This window comes from Saimiri boliviensis, chromosome 4 (genome assembly GCF_048565385.1).
Source record: "Saimiri boliviensis isolate mSaiBol1 chromosome 4, mSaiBol1.pri, whole genome shotgun sequence".
In the NCBI taxonomy this organism is placed as follows: domain Eukaryota; kingdom Metazoa; phylum Chordata; class Mammalia; order Primates; family Cebidae; genus Saimiri; species Saimiri boliviensis.
This window is the reverse complement of record NC_133452.1, coordinates 126,442,147-126,462,500: the sequence shown is the minus strand read 5'-3', so window position 1 is coordinate 126,462,500 and position 20,354 is coordinate 126,442,147. Positions and strand designations below refer to the sequence as shown.

The 20,354-nt window shown below is 38.4% G+C and overlaps 1 protein-coding gene across 27 annotated transcripts in view; it reads right to left on the bottom strand.

Annotated features, from left to right (window-relative positions):
* DST (dystonin) overlaps positions 1-20,354 on the bottom strand; it is a 498,104-nt gene that overhangs the window by 275,278 nt on the left and 202,472 nt on the right. For all 27 annotated transcript variants that reach the window (XM_074398159.1, XM_074398165.1, XM_074398139.1 and 24 more), the window contains one exon: positions 4,783-4,844. In XM_074398159.1, the coding sequence (XP_074254260.1) occupies positions 4,783-4,844 (62 nt within the window). The remainder of the gene's footprint in view (positions 1-4,782; positions 4,845-20,354) is intronic.

Below are 20,354 nucleotides of genomic sequence, written 5' to 3'. Positions count from 1 at the left end.
GTACAATTTAGCTAAGTGAAGACACAGATATATCCAGTAACAACCAGCTCTTATCTAGTTCTGCAGTTTAAATTACAATGAAGAATAATACATAAATGCTCCTAACACCAATAATTTACCTAGAAACCATGATTTGCAAGGTAAATAATCTGTGTGTTAACTGCATTTTATTCCTAAAAGTACTCTGAAGAATGATGAATCAAGAGGAAAACATTCTTAACACAACAATCAGTTTAAAGGCAGTATATAAAAGTAGTTTCCACTACTTTTAAATGAGGGAAATGGACCAGAAGATTTGGAAGATGCCCTCTAAGTATGACTCTAAGTAATTAACTCTGAGGTCCAAAAGCTGCCAACCTTTCAGAAGTATGATGAGTGTTCATACTCCCTTTCTGTGAGAAGAATGCGTGGGAGAAAAAGAAAAAAATTTAAAAAGGACTCAAGGCACCCAAATCCACCTTTAAAAATCTGCGGAGGGGTAGGCAGGGGGCAAGGAGGGCACAGCTAACAGGATTACCGCAGGTAAACCATTCTTCAGTGACCCAGCAGGACTCTAAGGTCGAGAGGCAACACATCTCTCTATCTCCTCAAAAAGATTCTGAACCCCAAAATGTATCTTTTTCTAAAACAAATAAACTAAAAGGAAAGGTACTTGATGTAATAAAAGGAGGTACAGATAAGGGAAGTAGACAGACACCAAAAGTAACTTACACTCACTTCACAATTTTGTATGACACCATCCAAGTCAATCCACCCTTCCACACCACAAGGCAGGCGTCCCCAAACTTTTTACACAGGGGGCCAGTTCACTGTCCCTCAGACCGTTGGAGGGCCGCCACTTACTGTGCTCCTCTCACTGACCACCAATGAAAGAGGTGTCCCTTCCTGAAGTGCGGCGGGGCCGGATAAATGGCCTCAGGGGGCCGCATGCGGCCCGTGGGCCGTAGTTTGGGGACACCTGCCATAAGCTGTCATTTACAGAGTGCCCAACGACATGCCAAGTCCTATGCTTTATGCTTAGATAGACTCTCTCATTTAAATCCTCACACCAACCTGGCACTACCACCATTTTACAGATGGGGGCATAAGAAGGTTAAGTTCACACAAATAATGAAGAGCAAATAGCAAAACCTGGACACACCCCCATTTACCTGACCTCAAAGGTGAGGCTTCTTCTGCGCCTCTGATTAGTGTACATGTCACAGACTGATAACCCTGAAAAAGATGCTTTCATTCCAAAGATAATTTGTCAAAATTAACACAATATACATTTTATAATATGAAAAAAATATCCAGTAAAGAAAGGCCTATCTGGGGACTAACCTCTCAAGCACCTTACCGTACAAAGGAGCAGAACAAACAAGAATAGTTATTGGAGTCACAACAGGGGTGAAAAAAACACAAAGGGAAATAAGTGAATGATATTAAATTTAAATTAACAAATAAAATAAAAATTCAGAAAAGGCAAAACTTTTAAGAATTATTTAAAAGATAGAGAACACATCGCTAGCCTGAGTCAGCACTCTGGGCAACTTATTACAGTATACAAAGCCAAGGTTAAGAACAAAGGGTCTCCAGACCCTGGACTCCTTCAGGGCCATCCAATGCACATCTCCGAATCTCCCTTTCTCTCCCTTCTCTGCCCTGTGATTTAAAGATTACTTACACCTACCGTTTAAAAAGACAAAATAAAAAATACACATAGAACTATTCAGATTGAATCTGAATGATCCTACTCCCATTTCTTCTCTCCTTATTCATCAATAAGTCCTTTTTTTTGTCAACTTATTTTTTCACGGTCATCCTTTCCCTTAACATTTATATAACATGATCTCATTTTACTAAAAGCTCTTCAAGTAACATATTTATCATTATGTGGAAAGGCATGTGGTACAGCAAGAAAGATATAGGACTTACTGCTCACCTTTCCCTGCTTCACCCTGAATATATTCAATTTCCAACTAAAGAATATAAGAAAACCAATACAGAAGAAATATTTTCCTAATATTAAGATGTTTTATCCAAAATTCATAAATTTACATTTCCCACTAATTGCATTATGACCAAACGGCCATCCAAAACAAAAATGTTCAAGAATCCTCTTAGTGAGACAAAATGAAGCTGACTGCCTAGTGCAACATTCCTTTCATCAATTTTAGGTCCAAAATAGAAAAGCTCACATGAAAACTGAATTTTTTTCTGATTAACAAATAACAACATGAACCTTAGCGGCCTGATACCCCAAAAAGTTTTGGGATATTTAATCATTTTTCTTCACTTGAGGTTAATGCTGTAACTTCTAGACATAAAAAAAAAAGAAAGATAAGAAGCTATGTTCTGAACCACCTGAGCTCTCTATTAGAAATTTCAGTGCACAACTCAGGATTAAACGAAAATCTCACCTTGAGCTGACGCTAAAACAAAACAGAACCAGAACTGAAGCAGTTAACTGGCAGTGTGAGTTAGCCAAGACCACATTGTCCAGCTTTCCCCCTCCCTGAAGTGGCTCCTCATCTAATAAGAGCTAATTTTAAATTCTGACCCATAATAGACTTCAGGAAATAAACTAACTTGATTACAGCCCTAAGCAGTTAGACTGGCTTATATCTATCTATTGGTTACTGTGACTAAAATACTTATTTTCCCAATTCTTAGTATGTTGCAGCAGAATTAAGTCTTATTATCTTGGAGAGCTGTCATTTTGCCAAAAAAAAAAAAGGGGGGGTACATATTCCAGGAAAATCAGGATTTGATCACTTGCTGTGTGACTTTAAAGACTGTTTATGTTTAATCACTAAATTAGGCCTCCCTGAAGGGTTGTGGGAGGGACTCAACAATTTAATGTAAGCAATGTATATCACACATAGCAAGAAAATCCTCGCCAGGCATTATGACGGGCCCTCGGAATAAGTAATACAGCCTCTGTCCTCGAACAGCTCAACTAGTATTCTGACACATTTCGCAAAGGCAGTCCCTTTATACTCTATCATCTAATTTATGAACCATTCATAAAATGAAAGGCCAAGTGCAGCATGCTTGGCACACAGTAGGCCCCCAAAAATGTCGAGTGCCAGAGCTAGGGTTCCCATGAGTCATTTTCATTTGTGTTTCTACTTTTCGTTGGTGCCCACTGCCAGCATCTGTGACTTAATTACCAACCTGGAACTTTAGTAACTACAGAAGATATGAGGCAACCCTCTTTGCTTCCCTTCACAGGCCCACCCCAGAGCTCCACAGCTGCAAATACTGCTTAGGCCAGCAGCACCCAAGGGGCACCTCTTCAAAGAGCTCGTTTCCCTTAAAGCCACCTCAGAGACAGGAAAATCCCACTGGAGTCTTCAGCTCCAAAGGTCCACACCTCAAACTTGACCCCAATCCACCTCTGTCCTAGCCTGTAGGGAAGAGACCCTCTCCCAGGCAGTACGTACAGGATGAAAGAAAAGCCTGGGAGCAGACAGATGAACTGCCACATGCTGCACCAGAATTCACACTGTATTTCCTCACAAAGCAGAGAATCTCAACCTTTCATCGCTTGTGATTCTCAAACAGGGAGTGGGTGATGTGCCCTCCTTGAGGGATATTACCAGAATTTGAGAAAAAGGTTCTGTCAAGTGGTGAGACAGACAGGACTGACACACCTCTAAGGTAATTCTGATAGGCCCCTGAAATTAAAACCACTTTTATAGAAGATGATTAGACACTATTTACAATATTGGTACCACTCTCAAGCTATGTAATGGTTTAAATAAAATTTGTTGGCTAGCTTAAGAATCTAACCACATTTAAAATAATGTTTTGGGCCAGGTGCGGTTGCTCACACCTGTAACCCTAGCATTTTTGGGAAGCTGAGGCAAGTGGATTACCTGAGGTCAGGAGTTTGAGACCAGCCTGACCAACATGGTGAAACCCTATTTCTATAAAAAAACAAACAAACAAAAATTTTTTTAAGTAATAATATTCCTTAACAACTACAAGTAAAAAAAAATTTTTTAAAGAAAAAAGTAATAATATTAATAAAATAATCTTCCCGTGTGAGAAAACTTCAAATAGAAATATGACCTATTTCAACTTTAGAGCTCTCCATAAAAGGCAGGAGAGAGGGGAAGTGACCAATAGTTAACAGTGAAATTCTAAGGGTTCCTAACCCAAGATTTACAGAAGAGTTTCAATGAGGTCCAATAACTCCATGAAATTATATGCAAATTTTGTGTCTCTATTTTCTGGATAGTTTACATTCTCAAAATTACCCATGGTACACAAATATTAATTTAAGAGCCACAACCACTAACTGCTTCACAGACAAAGTTAGACATAAGCACCAATCACTGGATTAAATTAAATATAAGAAGTAAAGTTAGTCTAGACTTCTGTCCCTACAATATCTTTACTCTCATCTAACCTTCTGCCATCCACATAAATCTGATGCCAGAACTTGGTTTGAATCTTAAGAGAGAAAAAACATCTTACTAAGAAATGCAGCTTTTCCATGCACTAACATATAAATATTTACAGATTTCTGAAACTGCTGAGATTTTATAGATTTCAATAATAACAGGCTTTACTAATGTCACAGAATGCACTGTAATCACTGCATAGATATCTTCACCTCCATCATTACCCACAATCCACACACCAAATAATTATAGATGCCTTTTATGCTCTAGAATTTAAACTTGCAAGCTGATATGCAAAAGCTGTGCTTCAGAACTATACAATCAATTACTGCAAAATAAACTGCAGTATTCAGAACAATTCCAAGAAGTGAAAGAAATAAAAACTGACCTTCATGAGATGCTGATTTATCCATTTTGTAAATGTTTTCTTCTGAACTTTGTCCCGTTCATCTAGAAGAAAAAAATATATATGAAGATAAATTCGGTAAAATATGTGAATAGTTAACTTTGTGATCATGAATATAAACAAAAATGAGATGTTTAAAAGATACGGTTCAGTGCACTCAACATTTCTTGTTAAATTTCTACTATCTGTAAGAAAGTGTTAAAGAGCTGTTTGTCAGGTTGGTCTCTTCCCAGTACTGCACTTACCAATATTCCTCCATTAAACAGATGCCCTCTGCCCCTCTGTACCATAACCCCTCATCACCACCACCACCACCACCATGAAGTTGTCCTTGCACTGAATTTCCCAAAGCACTTTAATACATGTACACTTCATTTGCTCTTCATAGCCATAAGAGGGAGGGTAGGAAGTGTTACTCCCATTTTGTAGAGTAAGAAACCAAGACTTCACAAGGATAAAAGACTTGTTCATGATTACCCAGCAAATACTATCAAGTCTCAACAAGTAGACTCTGGCTGAATATTAATTATTTTGCTTAATTATTCAGTGGACTCACTATGGTTTTTTTTTTTATATGTATATAGAGTCTCACTCTGTCACCCAGGCTGGAGTGCAGTGGTGTGATCTCAGCTCACTGCAACCTCCGCCTCATTGCAACCTCCGCCTCATTGCAACCTCTGCCTCTGCCTCCTGGGCTCAAGTGATTCTCCTGCCTCAGCCTCCCAAGTAGCTGGGACTACAGGTGTGCACCACCATGCCCAGCTAATAAGGGTTTTGCCATGTTGGCAAGGCTGGTCGCAAACTCCTCACCTCAGGTGATCTGCCCACCTCAGTTTCCCAAAGTGCTGGGATTACAGGCGTGAGCCACCACACCCAGCCTATGCTATTTCTTTCCTGGATTCCTGTATTGTATTGTATGATAACAAAGAAATGCCCCAACGTAGCTTCACTGTGGACAGTAATATCCTGCCCTGGTTACTACAGACGGTACAAAGGAGAGTAAAAGAAGTTTTCTTCTGATTTAAGGAGAAAGAGCAATTGGAATGCTGTGGTTCATCAAGTTATTATTTCAAAGGAGAATGATAATCACCCAACCAACACCTAGAGCTAGCATTCAAAACTATACTACCTTCCTCCTCCCTACCTCTAGACAGCAATTTCTTACTTTCTTATTTCCTTCCTGCCTCCAAGTCTACCTTTTTCTCCTTCCCTGGTGGTCTTCTTCCTCCCCCACCACAACTCAGATGCTCTCCATCCTTTCCCTGGGGGTAAGATATATCTCAGTCTCTTTCTTTGCCTCTTTTTCTCATTCTTCATCCCTAACCCCCATAAACTACTGTAATATAACAAATTTCTTTAAAAATGTTCATCTTATTTATTAAAAATATTTATGTTCTCTAGAATAATCTGAATGTAAACAAAAGTATGTATCAACTGGGGAAAATACGCACAACATGAGACAAATGTTACTAACGTTATTACAAAAAAAACAGCAATAGGAAAGAAAAAGATTAACATCTTAACACATAAGTGGGCAAAAGCAGACGGTTAATCAATTTTTAAAAAATTAATGTCCAAGGGTCAGGTGTGGTGGCTTATGCCTGTAATCTCAGCACTTTGGGAAGCCAATGCAGGCAGACTGATTGAGCCCAGGAGCTGGAGACTAGCCTGGGCAAGATGAAGAAATCTGTATTTACAAAAAAAATACTAAAATTAGCCAGACATGGTGGCATGCACACATAGTCCCAGTTACTTGAGAGGCTGGGGTGAGCAGGTCATTTGAGCCCAAGAGGTCAAGGCTACAGTGAGCCATGATGGCGCCACTGTACTCCAGCCTAGGTGACACGGGAAGACCTTGTCTCAAAAATAAATGAATGAATTAAAAATAAAAATGTAATGCACACAGGTACTCAACCTCACTAACAAATAATAATAATATAAAATAACGCAGGTAAAGCTATCTCACCTATCAAATTGCCAAGATTTTATTTTTTAATTTCACGTTGAAAAGGACACAGGAAATTGACATACATATTGCTAATGAAAATATAATTTAAACTTTCTAGACCTGCATTGTTCAGTACTGTATCCACTAGTCACATATACCTATTTAAGTTTAAACCAAAGTTAATTACAGCAAAATAAAATTAACAATTCCATTTCTTTGTTGCACTAGTCACAATTCAAGTGCTTGACAGTCACATGTCGCTAACGGCTAACATATTGAAAAGCACACAAACAGAACATTCCAATTATCACGGAAATTTCTATCAGACAGGACTGCTCTAGAACAAAGCTCTACTGGACAGCGCTGTTTTAGAATAATTTGATATAGAATAATGCCATCATCACAGAAATTTCTGTCAGACAGCGCTGCTCTAAAACAAAGCTCCACCGGACAACACTGCTAGACAACAATTGGTTGATATACATAAAAAGCCCCCAAAGCATCTACAACCTTTCCCAGCAAATCTACTTCTAAAATACATGCTGAAGTTACAATGATAGTATGTGCAAAATGTAACTATGAGAATATAAATCAGAGTGTTTACAATAGGAAAATAAAAATTCTGAAAAAACACAAATGTCCAAGATAAGGAAATAAAGAAATTTTAGTAAAGCGATACAATGGATTGTTCTGATTCAACTCATTGTAAAACTACTCGGTGACAGCACTGTCACTTTGAGTTCTCCTACTTGAATGCCAGTAAGAACGGGGGGCATATAACATAGTTTTTATTTCATAAGCACTTCTTCTCCAAAGTACCTCCAAGAAACCTTTTCCATTTCCAACCACTGTCACGGAGAAATAAAAGGTACTTATATACAGCCTATCTTTTGATTCTGTCTATAACGCCTTTTCAGTGCCCTGAACTTCTAATCTACTTCTTAACACTGAGTATTTAAATGTTGAAGAAAGGGCTGCAGAAAGTATTCCCAGACAGAAGTTTGCTAATTCTGAATATAAGTGCTCAGAATTTATACTAAAATTGTTTTTTCTTCTTTGTTTTGTTTTGTTTGAGACAGAGTCTCACTCTGTTGCCCAGGCTAGACTGCAGTGGCACAATCGTGGCTCACTGCAACCTCCACCTCCCTAAGCTCAAACGATCCTCCTACCTCAGCCTCCCAAGGAGCTGGGACTACAGGTGCACGTCACCCCACCAGACAAATTTTTGTATTTTTTGCAGAAATGGGATTTCCCCCTATGTTGCCCAGGCTGGTCTCGAACACCTGAGCTCGTGCCATCCACTCACCTTGGCCTCCCAGAGTGCTGGGATTACAGGCGTGAGCCACTGTGCCTGACCCTAAAATTGTTATATTTGCCTGATTCCAAATGTAAAACCCCCAGGCACTTTGCTTATAACTGCTGTCAAAAGCAATGATATTATAATTGTGAACCAATAATATGACCCACAAAATATTTATTAATTCCCCTGTTGGCCCCTTAGGGGTATCATCTATACCTCATTCATCTTTGTCTACCATGTACTAGATGCCATTGTGCTTCTATGCTGCAATGCCTCTATGCACTCAACAAACAGATGCCCATTGTGTGAAATAATTTTATTTCAGAAAAGACAATCCAACTCAGGAAAACAATGTGGATTTATTTGTATACATACATACAATAGTATATTCAACTACATCTCTTAAAGTAATAATGGTGTCTTAAATATCTTTCAACCTTGCTCTTCCTACACAGTTCCAAATGAACCTAAATTACCAATTTGTACGTAAAGCAAGAACAAGGAAACAGAAACAATGTACTAGCCTGCTTCACGGTAAGTGCAGATTCTGTACTTCCCTCATTGACTCACTGTTCATCCTAGCACCTGTCCAGTCATTTAATGACTCCAGTACCATAGTGGTACTGGTAACAAAGGGGTGTGAACCACAGCAACTCCATCTTGAATAGGAGCTGGAGAAAGGAGGCTGAGATCTACTGCACTGCATTCTCAGACGGTGAAGGCCTTCTAAGTCACAGGTTGAGATAGGAGGTCAGCACAAGATATACGTCATAAAGACCTTGCTAATAAAACAGAGTACAGTAAAGAAGCTGGCTAAAACCCACCAAAACCAAGATGGTGATGAGAGTGACCTCTGGTCATCCTCACTAAGACACTCCCCCCAGTGCCATGACAGTTTACAAATGCCATGGCAACATCAGGAAGTCGACCTATATGGTTTAACAAGAGGAGGCATGAATAATCCACCCCTTTAGCATATCATCAAGAAATAATCATAAAAATGAACAACCAGCAGCCCTCAGGGCTGCTCTGTCGATGGAGTAGTCATTCTTTATTCTTGGCTCACTGCAACCTCCGTCTCCCGGGTTCAAGCAATTCTCCTGCCTCAGTCTCCCAAGTAGCTGGGATCACAGGCGTGTGTCACCATATCCAGCTAAGTTTTCTATTTTTAGTAAAGACAGGGTTTCACCATGTTAGCCAGGCTGGTCTTGAACTCCTGACCTCAGGTGATCCTCCTGCCTTGGCCTCCCAAAGTGCTGGGATTATAAGAATGAGCCACCACACCCAACCTACTTTCTTAATAAACTTGCTTTCACTTTACTCTATGGACTCACCCAGATTCTCTCTGGCATGAGATCCAAGAACCCTTTCTTGGGGTCTGGATCTGGACCCCTGTTAACACTGTCCTGTAATAGGCTGCAGAGAAAGCACTGGTTTTGGTCTCTGAAACTCATCACCTGGAGAGGACACCTGACAGGAAGGCAGTGTGATAAGCACACCAACTGAGAGAAGTACATGGCACTCACCATGCATGCAAGCACAAAAGAGAAGAAGCAACTTCATCCAGAGAAGTAAGGCAGAGCTTAAAGGAGAGCAAATAGCACAGCAAGACAGAAGCCAGCCATGTGTGAATTTCTCCACCAAAAAGAAACCCTGACTTAATCATTTAAATTGAGAGAGCCTTGGTTAGGACCCAACTCTTATGATTCCCTACAGAGTTGCTTCCACTATCCCTAAGACACTGTCATTTTCAAATGGAAGTGCTGACGACATCTCAGTCACAGACAGGGAGCTGGGGAATCTGGCTGTGTGATGTGATGTGAACTTTGGACAAGTGATTGCAAACAATGGAAGTTCTGTGCCAAAGTCTAGCACTCATATCACATTTTCAGCAGTGCTTTTCTAAGCATCCAGCAAAAAGAAAACAGAGTAAACAAAAAAAAATTACTTCCTAGGTAATACCCATGTTATTCCCATTAATTAACAACCAAGGCCCTGATGTTAAATCCTCAAGAAAAAAAAATTTTAATAATGCATTAAAAATTTTTGTAATTCAAGAAGAGAGCCTCCATATCAAGTCACAAAATAAATTTAATATATTATGTGTATTATATAAACTCTTTTCCTCTTGGGTACAAAAGGGTTAACAAAATAGATTTCTTTTTTTCTAAGTGAATAAAAACTGGTCCTATAGTTCAAGGAACATAAAGTAAAACACAGATTCTACAGATAAATTGGCTAATTACTTACCCAAGCGGTAGGTTAAGAAAGCTGATTTAGTCAAATAATTTACCTCTAAGTACAGAGGATAAATTCACTTAAATAATATAACTATACAAAGATTCTTTTGATCAATGAGGTGTTGTTGTTGTTGTTGTTGTTGTTGTTGTTGTTGTTGTTGTGCTAGAGGCTCAAAAGCACTGCCAATAACATGGTATTTGGTAGGCACTACTGAGGTAATATCTAGGAATTTTTATCTGTACTGAAGTATATAAGATACAAAGACTAAAGCTAAATAACACACATAATTCATAAATTCTGATACTGCTTTCTGAATTGATCATGGTTTAAAAGAAAAGGTGTAGGCTGTAAACAATAACAGCCTACACCTTTTCTTTTAAAACATGATCAACTTAAATGAATCCCATTCAAATATGAAAGTAAGCCCTTTAACATGAGATGGTTCCACAATGCTACAGTAATGGGAAAAGAGTTCATGGGAATTCTAAAGACTTCGACTTTCTTCAAGAGAGCAGCCTAGAGTCAAAGAATAATTTAAGTCTGGGAAGACTTTCTAAATCACACTACTTTCCATACACATTATTTCAAAAGGGAGTTATTTCAAAAGGGAGTATTCCAGATTACACCATCTAATTTTCCAATTACAAGTCTCATAATGGTTCTTTATTTTGTTTCAGTTAGAGATGTCTAACACTGAGATTTATATTTAGGGCAATGTTGCTATGGCAACAAAAAGGGAAAATCATTCCTGTCATTTTAAACAATTCTATAAAACCAACAGAAAGATAATTTTGAACGAACTTTTATAACAATCCTCTATTTGAAAATTATTTCACCTATAGATTAACTTTTAAATAAAAAATATATTTATATCCCCCTTATAAAGTGTAACAGCTAAAAATATGTACCATTGCTGAAGACAAAGAATAACAGAACGGTGAGGGGGGCAAATAAATGCAAAAAGAGCACTGATTATTATAATCTATATTGACTGGTTTTCAGTGAAATCCAAACAAAGCTAAACTCACTGAGTACCACACACACAGTAAGTATTAAGATTACATAAATACATATTCTGTGGACAACAATGTGGGGGAGTTCTCTCCAGGGAGCTTCAGAAGTTGTCTTGATTTCAGTACAGGTTTTTCAAAGGTGCCCCATAATCAGCTAAACTATTGCCATGCAAACCAAAGCAGGTAGTGCGACTTTCCCTTCCCAGTTCTGAAAACATAAAAGTGATACTATACGTGATACTACTAACCCATACAGCACATCAGTCCCACCAGCTTTGCGTTCCAATCTTGACCATTTTTCAGGAGCTGTCCCATCATTCTGCAGGAAATCTGTGCGGCACTTCCCTAATCTCTCTCCGTACAAACTCTGATGTGTCAGAGTTCTGTTAACTTTCTATGTAGAAAAGAAAACACTGACTAAACACTCCTACTTGCAAGCTGAAAACTGGTTGACACCTCCTTTTAAACAAACATTAGCAAAGCCAGACTCCTGTTATTTTTGCAGGGGATATATACAGCTATTACTAAAAAGAAACTAAATTGTCTATTTCTCCTTTTCATTTTAAAGCTGTTCATAAGGAGTCTTTTAAAAGGAGAGTTTAAGTACCCCTTTTATGTTTTGCAATGAGGCAAACCAATAGGATGTTAGATTTCACAGCTGAACTAACTCATCACATTCTCTCTTCTAACACCCCAGGCAGAATTCCCCCACAATTTAAAAAAAAAAATCCAGCCTAACTTGTTTAACTTATCCCTGATACATCAGCTAGGAACATGATTTGGAAGGATCACTTTTGTAGGCTCGGCACACATCCTTCTGGAAGTAACCCACTCTTGGGCATTTCTTTATGTATACTTTATAGATAAATTTTCATTTGGATTTCACAACGATTCTGAGATGGGTAGCACTATCCTCACTTCAAAGTTGTGAAAATCAAAGTTGTAGAGATTAAGAATCTAGCCTAAAATTCCACAACCACAGTGGGATCTTAAGTGTGATTCTAAACCGTTTATGTCTTCAAACAATAGGACCCCTAATCTAATAATGCAGGAAAAGCAGGGTGCCTCCAGTTTAGGAGCACTCCACTTCTAGGTATGAATAAATGAATCATGAAAAGTCAAGAAATGAGAATCCCTGTTTTTTTTGTTGTTGTTGTTTTTTTTTGGATACGGAGTTTCACTCTTGTTACCCAGGCTGGAGTGCAATGGCGCGATCTCGGCTCACCGCAACCTCCGCCTCCTGGGTTCAGGCAATTCTCCTGCCTCAGCCTCCTGAGTAGCTGGGATTACAGGCACGCACCACCATGCCCAGCTAATGTTTTGTATTTTTAGTAGAGACAGGGTTTCACCATGTTAACTGGGATGGTCTCGATCTCTTGACCTTGTGATCCACCCGCCTCAGCCTCCCAAAGTGCTGGGATTACAGGCTTGAGCCACCGCGCCTGGCCGAGAATCCCTGTTCTAAACAAGCAAAAGGCCAACGATCTTTGGCATTCCCTATGCTTGAATGAAACATTAGACCGATAGACCTTCCTGAATAGAAACTGTACCCACAGTTAACTCCAAAACAACCAACAAAAATGATCACTACTTATTTCAGCAAAAGAGACCCAGCATTCAATCATACCACCACAATACTGCCGGATTAATAGTTGCCAAGATGCTTTGAAATATCTTCACATGATTTTCTAACCCTATTCTAAATATACCATAAATGAATAAATTGTACCAGCTCCTGCTGAGAAGTTCAAAATATCTGCTTAAATAGCCCTTCTCTTCCTATTTCTCCTTTCCCAATTACCTTTAGAGTCCTTGCCTCTGCTACAGGAAAGACTGAGCCTATTTTAGTGAAACCAGGATTATAATAATGAAAGCAAACACTTAGAGAACAATTATTTGCCAGGTGTTATTCTCAGTTACACACACATATAACACACAGATGCTATATGTTATGCTCATAACAACCCATGGAGATTATCTCCATTTACAGATGAAGAAACTGAGGCACTTAGAGGTTAAACAACCTGCCCAGAATCACAAAGCTACCAAGAGCAGGGAATGTAGCATGTAAAACCATACTCCGCATTATAATTTTATACTTGGAAAATAAAATTCTAACTTTAAAAAAAAAGAGTTAAACAAACAAAAAAAAAAAAGTTAAAAGTAAGGCTTGGCCCAATTGTCAATGGTGGGAATCCACAGAAGATGAAATTTACCTTCCATAGCTTAATGATTCTAAAGAGTGGAGGGAGGGGAGCGGCAATGCTTTACCAAGACGTTACATCAGAATTTAAGGCAGGGATGAGATTTCTGAGTTTAAGAATCAGATGTAAATTTTAAAAGATGGAGAAATACTTTGCAAAAGGCTCTATCTGAAAAAATAAAAATAAAAACATAAACATGAAGTGTTGAAGCTGTGTAGAAATAACATGGAGGGAGAAGAAAAGACATCAGTTTCCCCACCACTACTTAGAAAGAGCTCTGTGGTACAATAAAGTAAAAATGTTGCAAGTGAACAGCTGTAAAATTGTTGGTATTACAGAAGAAAGAAGGAAGGAATAGTTGGGATCATTGAAAAGATCAGTTCCTGAAGAACAATGCAGAGCTGGTAAAAAGGGAGCTGGCTGAGAACAAATCAAAGATGCTGCACATCACCACCCAATCCCCTGTAGAATCCCATCTCAAACCACCTGTGATCTATCAACTCGCACCCAATCATCAGCTGACAGCACTGCCTCACTCTAGTGAATGACACCTCCCTTGCCTACCTGACTTGACCTTCGACCACAGAAATCTCAGCCAACATTACTTGGTGACTGGAAGTTGTAGCTGCCACATATTGAAATGGGTAACAGGACAAAGTTCCCACTGCCATTTTAGTTGAAAAATCTTACCAAATATTCATTCCCCATAGAAACATCATTATGGTTTATTTCTATTTTATAGACCTACAACTGAAGTTCATGTTCTAATCAATCCAACTTTCATCCACTAGTCTGTGACACATCTGTGTGAGGACAAACTTAGAGGAAGCTATTTAATAACTCTGAGCCTTAGCCAGAGTGAGTGGGGCTCACTCCCCATCCACTCACCCCTCCACCCTACTTTTGTTAAAGGAAGATTCTTAGCAGGAAAATTCTACCAACGATATCACATGAAATTATTCATCATTAAGAAAAAGTCTGCAAAATACTTTAGGACTCCATGGGTGAAAGTATACGAATGCTGTTATTTCCCAGTAATTTCTTAGCTTAGCCACAACTGCAAAATCCCATATACCTAAGGCTTACAGTTGATCTCACGATAATAAATATTGTCTGCCTCTGTTCTGGCAACGGAAAATTCTCATGCTGCTGCATGTACAAAGAAATATTGCAATGTGCTGCTTGCGAAAAGCTTTCTTCTTGCACATTTCCAGAGAAGTGTGGAAATAACAAGTACAACATACAGCTGCAGTAAAATCTTTGAATTTACACTACCTGGCAGTACATGAAGAAATTATATATTATTAGAAATAAGACAATTTTTAAAACAAAACCATTTAAAATATAGAAAAAAAATGATTTTTAAATAGTTTGGTGGGAAGAATATTTCAAAACAAGTTATGAACCAAAAAAAAAAAACTAAACAAATAAAACTATCAAATTTAACAAACCACTAATATAACAGCAGACAACACAGACAAAGTTTAAAAACTCACTAGAAGAAAATACCTGTTATATATATAATATACATCCAGAATATCCAAATAGAGTAGTAACTTCTCTTAATTAGTAGGAAAAAAGAACAGCTCCTCCTAAATTCCAAATGATGAGAGCATACAATTCACAGAAGAAATGAAAATGGCCAACATAAATATGTAGTAATACTAAAGCATCTTTGTAATCAGGAAATGCAGATAAAATGATTTCCTATCAGCATAAATTTGTAAGAACGATAATGCTGAATGCCGAGAAATGGGTACTCCCAAGCTACTGTAACGTGGATGTGTAAAATGACATAGACTTTTTTTTCCCCAGCCAGACAGGGTTTCACTCTGTCATCCAGCTAGAGTACAGCGGCATGATCACAGCTCACTGCAGACTCAACTTCCTGGGCTCAAGTGATCCACTCACCTCAGCCTCCGAAGTAGCTGGATCTACAGGCTCAACCCACCATGCCCAGCTAATTTTTAAAATGTTTCTTAGAGATAGGGTCTCCCTTTTTTGTCCAGACTGGTCTCCAACTCCTGGCTTCAAACAATCTTTTTGCCTTGGCTTCCCAAAGTGCTAGGATAAGAGGCATGAGCCACCATGCCCGGCCACAAACACTTTTTTGAGGGCAATTTAGTAGTGTCCATTACAACTTAAAATGCATATACTTTCTGAACCAATAACTCTACTTGTAGGAAACAAATACTTGCTTATGATTAGCATACAAAGATGCTGACTATAGCAAAATATTTGAAACAGTTTAAATATCAGTCATCAGGAGACTACATGAATGAATGACAGCTCACCTTTCACTTACCCTATAAAATTTTAATAAAGGAAAATATGTACATAGTAACATAAAAGAGGTTTCCAAGATAAGTGAAAAAATGAAAAATAATAACTATATGTAAAAAGTGTATATCATGAGGAAGAGCAGTTTCATCAATAGAGAGAGGAAGCTCTAAGGAGAGGGGTTGGTAGATGGTATCTTTCATATTTCATTCTAACTGTTTCTAGATTGAGTGCCTGATCATGTTACAAAGAGGGTTTATTTGTTTATTACTGTTAATAATAACTGTGAGGGGAAAATGTGTTTCAAGTTATTTTACTCATTTATGTTTTACATATTCTGGTGGACTCTACAGAAGATATAGAAAAAATTCTGACACACAGACCAGAGTACCCCATTCTGATGTGAAGACAGAGTTAAGCACTCCAGGTGAGACTGGACTTGCTCTTAGGCTCGGGGCTGCAGGAGGAAAGGCAGAAGGGAGAAGAAAAGAGGCGGGGTGAGAGTTGAGGAGCACAGGTGTAGGTATAACTGGTGACACCTTTTTCAGAGGATGGCTGCCCAATCTGAGATATAAAATAGTGAGGCCACAGGGAGTCTCTGAAAGGAGAATCAGTTACTGAGAATATAGTCAGAAATTATACTGCATGAAGAGTCTATTTGTTCAAAGTTTAATTGCCACAGAACAAAACAAATGGTTTTGTTGGCATTTGTCATGAATCCAGACATAAGACAAGAGCAGAATGGTAGAAACTTCGAGGTAAGCTGAGATGTAAAACTACAGATGCTATAAATCTCTCTATACAAAAGCTATGCTTTGCTGTGTGTCTCCTCCTCAGCCACTACCTGCTCTCCCAACCATCAGATCCCTGCCTTCCTGTCAGTGCAGTCCCTGAGCAGCTGAGGTTCAACAGTGTTGTTGGCTGGGATCTAGAGGACCAGGTTCTGCTCTGACAAGGAATTTACTGGTATCTAGTCTCACAATTGGCTAAGAATTGAATATAAAACTCCTAGAATCTACCTTCTTCAACCTGAGCATCCTAAAAACATATGAGCATAGAGACTTCTAATTATAGTTATACTGCTACAACATTTAAGCATTATATATAATCTAACTTCTGACCTGAGTCACTGTTGAAGGACAGACAGTGTCTGCGACTCTTAATCTGTAACATGCTAACTTTAAGAAAACTATCAGCCTTTCTTTCTAGATCCAGAGATCTAAATAAGAATATTCCACAAAGCATACAGATATGTAACTTGATGAAAATAAATTAAATAAGCATCATTTCTATATTATTTATATGTAAGGTAAATCCATTATATGATGAAGACCTTAAGTAATTTTGGGATTTAAAATCTTCAGTTCTGAAAAGTTTTATAATTAAAACTACTACATACATGTAAGAAAAAAAGAACAGTTCACCTTAAAAATCAAATTCATACAAGATACCTTCAAAAATTATCAAAACAGGACCTCTAATAACTCAGATAAAAAATATAATCAGCAAATTACAGGGAACACATAAAGTTTTTCAGGTTTCTTTGAAATTTTATGACTTACTGTTTCTGAGAGAATCCTTTTTCTTCTTACCTTTATGCTATTTTCTGTCCCAACCAATAGCCTACCTGGACAACATATGCCTACATAAGTTCATTAAATAAGTAGGTGACTTTAGACTTCAAAATATTAACAAAAATATATTCCTGTATATGGTTGCATATATGGCTATGGTTGTATATGGTTGCATACCCTGTATATGGTTTCACTAGACTGTATTTGGTAGACTTTGGTAGGCAGCTATGGTAAGAACAAAAAACAAGACTTAAGAATCAGTAGTAGGCAAGGAATCTGTATAACCCTGAGTTCAAATATGAGCATCAACACTGGCTAGCAATTGGGAAAATGATTTAACTTCTGTGCAAGTCAAGTTTTCTCATCTATAAAATGGAATCATATTCACACAGTATTGTTATAAGCACCAAATGTGATAATATGTTATAATTAAGATAATGTAGTAGGCACTCAAGACATATACTGGCTTCCTAGTCACTTTAATTAAATCAGCAAATTCATATCAAGTACCTGCAATAAACATCAAAGTCATAACACTATGCACTACAGAATTTCACATCATCTCACAACACTCTTACTGCTTTATGTATGGATCATCATCCTCTTACTGATTTTTTTAAACTAAATTTCAAAGAATATAACCTAGACCAAGGTTTCTGTATGCAAGGAAACAATGGATCCGGAATTTGGCCCAGATATTCTAATAGCCTTTCCGCTACACAGAATTAAAAGGTAAGGGTGAATCAAACACATACAGTATCCAACATGAAGGATCTAGAACAGGACATAAGATAAACAGATGTGATTTCTTACTACATCAATTCTAGAAAAAGAAAAACCAAAATAAAATGTCCTTGGCTGTTAAGGAATCAAGCCCTTCACTAAATAAACTGCATATTGTAAATTTAAAAAGGTACAGAGAAATTTTCATTCTTCTCAAGGTGATAGTATAAATCAATCAAGGTCAAAATAAGAGCTTGGGCCAGGCACAGTGGCTCACGCCTGTAATCCCAGCACTTTGGGAAGCTAAGGCGGGCAGATCATTTCAGGTCAGGACTTTGAGGCCAGCCTGGCCAACATGTGAACCCCGTGTCTATCAAAAATACAAAAAATTAGCCAGGCGTGGTGGCGTGCACCTGTAGTCCCAGCTATGTGGGAGACTAAGGCAGGAGAATCGCTTGAACCCAGGAGGCAGAGGTTGCAGAGAGCAGTGAGCCAAGATCAGGCCACTGTGCTCTAGCCTGGGTGATACTGCATGCCAGCCTGGGTGACAGAGCCAGGACTCTGTCTCAAAAAATAAAAAAATAAGAGCTTGAGAGCTCTTGTCTTCCTCTGACACTATACATTACTACACAGTGGAATGCTCTAATTCTGTTTACCCTGAATATAATCAGAGTCTTTCTTGGTAAGTATTGACTGCTACCATGAATATGGCCTAAGGAATAAAATCAGATATACCTCAATACATGGCCTAATACTAATATAAGAAGTTCCATTTTTCATGAAGAAGGGTGATCTAGAATTTTTAGTAACTACTTTCATATGACTGGTCTCTTTAATTTGACCAGGGAGTTTAAAAGCATTTTCTCAGGTTGCGAGGCCACACTTTTTAAGGCAATGGAAATCACAGGTATGATTCACATGCATAACACTTTTCACTCCTGTAATAGAACAGGGCCAGTCACAGAGTGAGTCAGCAGCAGGAATAAACGGGTGGGGAACACCAAAGACAACTGTAAGACAACTGTCCTGAACCACTGGAAAAAAATTTTCATTCTGGGTTAGTTCATAATTACATGGCCTCCCACTTAAAGTTTCTTATTTAAGTGTAGTTTACAGCTGGTGGAGACAACTGCTTTAGTTACAGGATCACCATGCATGCCACAGTGGGCTTTAGGAACCACACTCCAGGTAACCCAACACCATCCCCGAAGGGCTCTGCTACTACCACCTCCATCACTGCACCCCTCTCGCTGCAGCCACACCCAGGAGCACAGATGAGCAAGAGGAAAAGCACGCATTAAATGTTAAGTGTCTGGAGTGTCCGCAGGCTTCTCTATGAGGCCTATTTCCTCTTGGGGAAAAGATTTTCAAACCTGTTTTTGATAGGGACTCATTCTCCCAGTGAATTATCCAAAACACAACATGTAAAACAGACAGAGATAAAGTAGCTCTGGTTGTAGTCAGAAGAGAAAGGAACTTCCCCCAGGTTAGCCCACGAGAAAATATCAGCTTGGGTTGACCATCTCCATACCTCAACTTTCTAGCAAACTCTTGCCTTGTCCACTTGCTTTTCCTGGAAACCAAAGGCAAACTTTGAAGAAGTGGACACTCTTCTCAGATCTCCTTATAGACATTTTAAAAATACTCTATGCTTCTTTATTATCTACCATGAGAACAGTGGTCTCAGACTTTGAAATTCCACAGCCCCTCCTATCTATCTTCATAAGAAAGTACCATGGTCATCTTCTAGTCCCCAAGACAAAAAAGAAAGAAAGAAAAGGTGCAAAAGGAGAGGAAATGCACTGTTCTTTGTTTCTACACTTTTGTTAATGAGTAGATAAATTATCTAACAAAAATCAGGGCTAGCAGAGTAAAAAAGAAAGACTGTCTGGCAGAAGACTTTTCTATACAGTGAAACAAAAAAAAAAAAAAAAAGAAGAAGAAAGACTGAATGATGATATGCCAATAACAACAGACACATACTGAGGATGTTTTGCTAACAGCTAATTCTGTGTGAGAAAAATAGTCACCCTGAGATAGCACTGATGGAAGACTCCACTGGTAAAACCTTTCCAGAATTTGGCAGTGCTGAGCAAAAGCTTTAAAAGTGTTCATAATGTTTTGTGTTCTATGAATACAATGTCTCATATTTATATGGCACTTACAATATGACAGACCCTGTCCCAAGCATTCACATTTTTCACAACAGCAGATGGTTATTATTCCTTTGTAACAGACTAAAAGAAGAAGCATCGAGAAGTTAAGTAATTT